This window comes from Mus caroli, chromosome 10, assembly GCF_900094665.2.
Source record: "Mus caroli chromosome 10, CAROLI_EIJ_v1.1, whole genome shotgun sequence".
In the NCBI taxonomy this organism is placed as follows: Eukaryota; Metazoa; Chordata; class Mammalia; order Rodentia; family Muridae; genus Mus; species Mus caroli.
The window spans coordinates 18,803,773-18,810,780 of record NC_034579.1 but is presented as its reverse complement, the minus strand read 5'-3'; the positions used below and the strand labels follow the sequence as shown (position 1 = coordinate 18,810,780).

General features: G+C 45.1%; 1 protein-coding gene across 1 annotated transcript in view; it reads right to left on the bottom strand.

Annotated features, from left to right (window-relative positions):
- Slc2a12 (solute carrier family 2 member 12) overlaps nt 1-7,008 on the bottom strand; it is a 55,419-nt gene that overhangs the window by 13,344 nt on the left and 35,067 nt on the right. The window contains exon 3 of the mRNA XM_021174503.2: nt 1,027-1,149. Within this exon, the coding sequence (XP_021030162.1) occupies nt 1,027-1,149 (123 nt within the window). The remainder of the gene's footprint in view (nt 1-1,026; nt 1,150-7,008) is intronic.

The window sequence follows — 7,008 nt, the reverse complement described above, 5'->3', positions numbered from 1 at the left end:
GTGTGTGTGTGTGAGAGAGAGAGAGATAATCTCAGAATCTCAGTGGTAAGTTTTGAAGAGCGCTGGTGAACCACATTGTTACTTCAGTATTTTGAGAACTAACGCACAAAGTTTCAAGCACTTATCTTGCCTTATATAAGATCCACATCCAGAGTAGCCAAACAGGAGTGAGAAGAAATATCTCTTTAGAGAAGCATTCCAGGAAAATAAAATAACAAAACAACAACAAACAACATAGACAAGCTGAGAGAATGACAACAGAGGGGCTGGGTGACAAGAATCCAAGGAGTTCAACATGGTTTGGGGTTGGGGTTGGGCAGCCAGACTGGGAGGGTGACAAGACATCCTTCAATCACTTGCCAGGAATGTGCTAACTGGTAAAATCCCCAAGGCCTTCAAAGCCTCCATGGAGACATAGGAACTTACAGGGAATGCAAAAGACAGGACACATGAAAACTATCAAGACCCAGACCCTGCAAAAAATCTATGTAACAAGTCAGGTGCTCTCTCCCCTAAAACTGTAAGGGAGTAGGAAATCTAGTAGGAAGAATTAAGACAATGCCTACATATGCTGGGCCATGCCATTCGGCTGTAAATTATACATTCACAGATAACCCAAGCAATCAAAAGTAACTATAAGGTACTCCGTAAAATGGAAACAGAGAGATTCTGGAGAAATGATTAATATTTCAAGGGTGGTAATTATATTGTTCTCTTAAGTTTCCAGATATCCATGCTGAAATTCCATGAAATTATATATATATGTGTGTGTGTGTCTGTGTATGTATGTATGTATATATATATATATATATATATATATATATATATATATATATATATAAAGTAATTTGATAAGTGGGAGGCATGGGGTTAGAAAAGCATTAAGATTGAAGGCTGCTTAGGTTGGGTACATAGCTACATACTGGTTCATTACCAATCTCTCTACTTGTGGGTATATTTTGATATTTTTCCACAATAAACATCTTTACAAAGATTATGAGGACATCGATGGGAAAGAGTTCTTACCAGTCACTGTCAGAAATGTCAAGGAGATGAGAAGGTTGACGCCCCAGTTCATGCTAGACGTCAGGGCCATGGCACGGCCTCTAATTCCACCGGGAAAGATCTCACTGAGCACCAACCAAGGCACTAGGACAAAGGAGAACATGGTGAGACAGAGAAATGAACGAAGAGCCTGGACACCAGAGACCCTCCATGGTCTCTCTCCAAGTCCTGCCTGGCTTTGTGGCAGCAGGTCAAGGCCGACTTTCACTTCCACAGGGCAGCCCTGAGAGTGACATCTCTCCTTTCTCCAACTCAACGGCATAGCCCGGGGGAAGATGGGCAGACAGAAGTCCTAAATTAAATATTGCTCTCAAATTTGATTGTAGCAGACTAGACAACTAGATTTTTGGAAGGAGACTCTTCTTGCAATCAAATTGATCAGAGGACTTTTTTTTTTTAATCTGAGAGTGGCAGGCTCTGCTTGTTTAGATTGAGAAGGGCAGAAAATTGCAAATTAACTTGTCTTCTGCTCACAAATTTGATTTGCTCAAACAGGGATGGGATTTTACTGTGGGCTGACTTGGCAAACGCATCTGCATCTTCTCATTTGACCCTTGCCAACCCCGGGCAGGTGAAACCACTGCTTTTTTTTCCATTCATAGAGGAAGAGACTGTGGCTCTGAGGGGTTAATGACTTGCCAAGGCCACAAAGCTCCTCAGTGAAGTGGGGCACGGAACCCTGACCGGGCTTTGTAACTTTCTCTTCGTGTCAACATGCTTTCTCAGCAATGGCTCAGTAAATATGAGTGAAGGAACGTGACGGTAAGTGTGAAGGCAGTGGACTGTGCCACCAGATAGAGGACCTGGTAAGGTTAAAGCAGGTTCCAAAACCCTGGGAAATCTCATAGTTAAGAATGCCAGGCGTTAAGAAGCAGCTCCTGGCCAGAGTCTACCTGTCCTAGAACATGGAACTGTGATGCCCCACTGAGAGGACCGTTATTACAACCAGTCATGTAGCATAAACACCTAGAGTTCTCCATGCTAATGAGCAGTCAAGATAGGCCCTGAGTGTTTAGCCAATGAGCCTCCCTACCTGGGCATCCCTTCCTGCAAAAGGTGTTTAACCCCTGGTTTACTCTGAGTAAGACTTATACATTCACAGCCATCATAAATAAAGCAGTTGTGACGAATAAAGACCATTTCCTTCATCAAGGATGGGGTGGGAGGGGTGCTCTTTGTCATAAAGAGCCTCACCTAAATCTCCCTGAGAAGGAGAAAGCCAGCCTCTTTTCCAGCCCCTCTGTACTCTCAGCACTCACTCAGAACCAAACTGGATTCTGCCTGGTCCTGGGGCCCAGCCATCATCCCCTTCCTGCCTGTCACATAGGAGGACAAACTCATAGACCACTGTGCTCAACTCCCTTAGTCCCCAGCAGCATCTGGATACACAGGAGACTGAGAACCACATCACCTGTCCCAGCCCCTGCTGTTTCTCACCTGGGAAAACACGGACCCCTATCTTGGACTACATTCTGCCTTCCCTGAGCCACATGCAGATGGCGCTCTTGGCAGCCCAGCCCAAGACAGGGCAGCCTGACAGATAAGAGAATCTGATGGGACAGAAGGAAGGATTTCCAAAGTACCCAGCCCAGCACTATGGAGGGTAGCAAACCCCTTGGAAGGATGCTGCTTCCAACCACGTGATCGTAGCCCGGAAGAAGCTAATTGACAGGTGCAGCCTGGGACTGCGCAGTCAGTCATTTGCCTCTCTTATCACAGTCATGCGCTAGTGCAGTAACACCCCCCCCCCCCCGGAGCTCGTGTCTCTAGCTGCATCTGTATCAGAAGATGGCCTAGTCGGCCATCAGTGGAAGAGACGCCCATTGGTCGTGTATATGCCTCAGTACAGGGGAACGCCAGGGCCAAGAAATGGGAGTGAGTGGGTGGGTGGGGGAGCGTGTGGGGCTTTTGGGATAGCATTGGAAATGTAAATGAAATAAATACCTAATTTTAAAAAAAAGAATTCTGTGAAAACTGGTAAGTGTCCAAGAGAATCTATCCCAGGTGACCCTGAAGACCTGCAAAATGATTATAACAAAAGCAGAAGGAAGATAATTCTTGTAATAAAGACTGGTCCCAGGTAAATGCAGTATAAAATTCTGTACAATCGCTGTTTGTTCTTTGATAGAGTAGCCTAAGTGCCTGGGTTATAGCTATATGTCTCCATACTAGGCCTAACTTCAGTCCTTAAAGCTAAGCAAGCTCCTTCCATACCACTGTTTTCCATGGATATTGATCACAGGTTGAGCTGAGAGGCCTTGAAGGCCTTGGGTTTTAGAAGGCAGAAAAGGAGATAGGAGGGAACATCTTTTCATCTTGTTGTAGAGGAATTGGCTTAGATCTTCATGGTTTGACCTCCAGCCCTACTTCAACACCTATCCAAAACATCCCCAACTCCACTTCCCATCATGATGGCCTCGTGGAGTTATTTAATGGCTGAGTGTTGTCGAGGTCCTCAGAACCACATTGACTTCAAATGAGAGTGAGCTGATCTGGCCATCATAGGGAAGTGGTGGGTACCACCAAGACAGATGGGGACATGATGTAGCACAGAATACTTATCTAGCATGCAATAAGCCTTGTGTTTGATCCACACTATCATATAAGCTAGGTGTGATGGTTTGTATATACTTGGCCCAGGGAGTGGCACTATTAGGAGAAGTGGCCTTGTTGGAGTAGGTGTGTCACTGGGGGTGTGGGCTTAAGACCCTCACCCCAACTGCCTGGAAGCCAGTCTTCTACTAGCAACCTTCAGATGAAGATGTAGAACTCTCAGCTCCTCCTGCACCATGCCTCCCTGGATGCTGCCATGTTCCCACCTTGATAATACTGAACTGAATCTCTGACCTATAAGCCAGCCCCAGTTAAATGTCCTTTATAAAACTTGCCGTGGTCATGGTATCTGTTCACAGCAATAAAACCCTAAGACAGAAGTTGGTACCAAGGACTGGGGTATTGCCGTGATAGGCCTGGCCATGCTTTTGTTTAGAAAAATGTGGATTTAGGGACTTTGGATTTGGAAAGCAGTGGAATGTTCTAAATTGGGCTTAATAGGCTATCCTAGTAGGAATAGATTTTGTTGCTGAGAGTAATTTGAATTGTGCAGAACAGGCCCAAGAGGTGTCTGAGAAGAATTTTGGTATGTGGCACAGAGACTATTTTTGTGGTATTTTTGTGAAAAATGTTGTCGTTTTTGCCCTTGTCTGAAGATTCTACCTGAAGCTAAGGTAAAGAGACTTATATTAATTGCACTGACAAAGCAAGTCTCAAAAAAGCCCAGCAGAGACTTTATTCTCTGGTTAAGTCTCATGAAGAGCATTTTGAACAAGTGTAGCAAGTTTAGAAAGGAAAAATATAAAATATATGGTTCAAGTGTTAAAGGGTACCAGGAAGTGAAATGGTGTCTGTTCACAGCAGTAAAACCCTAACACACCACGATTGGTGCCACACGTCTGTAGTGCCAGGTGGAGGCAGGTGAACCAGAAGTTCAAGGTGATCCTCAGCTACAAATGAGTTCAAGGCCATCTTAGAAAACGTGGGCCTCCTTCTCAAAGAGAACAAATCGGGTGGAGGTGCACAGCACTGGCGGTAGGTTGCATGTGCTGAGTCTGATGTGAGGGGACTTGTCCTAGAAAACTAAAAACATTCAGAAAATCTACACCACACAAACAGTGCAGCAGTTAAACCAAGTCCTGGGGCCATTTCGCCAGCCCGAGTAATGAACTGAAGATTAGAAAATAAACTTCCCTCAGTGTGTGTTCTGGTGGGAGCTTGTCCGTCAAGCCCTGAGCTTGACATTTCCAACAATAAAGAGCATCTTTCTGAAGCTGCTACTTTACTTCAAGTCGAATGGGAAGAACTCAAGACCCAATGTCTTGGCTGATACAATACTGACAAAATTGGATGCCGTAGCGATTGTCAAATGAATGTTTAACCATCCCAATATAGAGCCCGAGTAATTAAATAAGGAGGATATTACTTTAATGGTGATGACGGAACTGTAAAATCCCAAGCTTTCAAACCCCAGGAAAGAGAAATAAAATTCAGAATGCAATGGCAAGAATGGCTTCCTGTATCAGACAGGAGCAAGACAGAGCAAGAGTCTTTGAGTCCTGATAGTCTCTAGAAAGATGCTATGCATGCGCAAGACAGAAGGAACAGAAGAGCATGGCCTCAGTATACAGGGAAAGCACAAGCAAATGGCCCAGCCTGTGGGCATCCAGTACAGTGATCTCTATAAAAACAAGAAGTGAAATGTTTTCCTTTTAGCATCAATGACGAGGGCCCATTTTCTCTCCAAAGAAAATCAGTCTGCTGCCGCATGGAAGGGCTCTTTTTTGCTGGCACAGGAAGAAAGGGGATTCTCTTTGAACATCCTCTTTCTTCCCTACCCTAATGATAGGCGAGCAGAAGATACATTGTCCTGTTTGCTCTATAGAGTACTCACAACACACAAATACAACAGGACTGTGTATGTTGCCACTGCCACTCAGCAGGCATAAAACATCTCTCCTTGACTCTGTTATTCAATCCCTGTCTTACCATTACAGGACTACTTCAGCAAGTTGTGCCCCTGTAAATGCCAGCGTCTGCAATGTCCCTAATGTGGCTCTATATCACAGTTCCTAATGACTGGAAATCTGAGCTTGGGAGTGGGGGCAGGGGAAGACCAGAGTCAGTAATCACTAGCAGCTATGCAACCCCTATATCGAACGGTGTCAGATCATCAGGGTCCCACAAGAATTTGCCAGATTTAGATAAGTCTACAGACACGGTGTTTACAGCCACATAGAGTGACAACTGACATAAAATGCCCATGAGGCAGGGCATTCTTGTCACTCTGTGAGGACTAAGCCTCAGGTTAGGAGGGATAATAGAAATAACATTCTGTCCCAAGTAAATCACCCTGAGCATTTCCAGCCTCCTACCTACTCTGGCCACTGCTCCAGTTTCTCCTACAGAACCTGTTGTTTAACCCACTATGCTCTCGGATATAAATCCTGCAGTTCTGTGGGCATGAATTTTTCCTGAAACACCTGGCCTGTGAATTCAAGAGTCTGAAAGACCCACTGAGGTCTTCAAACTCCTGCCAAAGACCTACCAGCTTCGGAGGGAGTTCCACACTTGGGCTGCAAAGAGCTCAGCAACTGGCTCTGCCGAAGGACCCATCCCCGAGCGCGAGCGTGTGCGGCAGAAGTAAATGCAGATCCCCTGGTTTTGTTGCCTTTTTAAGCAGTACAGGCCACACCTAGCTTTCCTGCAAAGAGCTGCCTAAAATGCGAACAGGAAGTGACGTGTGCTACCCAGGTGCTCTTGCAACCAGATGCTTGGATCCTGAGACATCGGCTCTTAACAACAGACTTTGGTAGGCCACCAGCTCCAACATCAGGGGCTCTCGTGTTGTTGGCTGTGTAGTCTCACGTTCCTCAGCCTCCCTGAGTTGTGACACCCATGGTCTTTTGTAAAAGAAATACTTTATTCATGAATATTATCTTAAACTGCTTAGATTACAAGCCAAGACAGGCAATGGAATAAAATACCTGTGTTTCCTAAATAAGGTCTCCTAATCAAAATCAACCAGAATAATTTTTTTTTTACAGAAAAGTATGTTAGCAGAAACTAGCAGAATGACTCTTAAAACGAAATGAAATTAAAAACTAATCCCTCTTTATTTTTAGACAAGGCCTCACCATGTAACTCTTCTCACTATGTAGACCACGCTGGTCTCAAACCATCGTCTACCTCTGCCTCCCAAGTGCTAGAATTAAAGGTGTGTTCCACCATGCCTAGCTAAAATCTAGACCCTCCCCCCCCACCGCCCCTTTTACCAGGCACCGAAAGAACAGGAAAGCTCTGTACAACCACTCTGGAAATCAGTCTGGCGGTTCCTCAGAAAATTGGACATAGTACTACCGGAGGATCCAGCAATACCTCTCCTGGGCA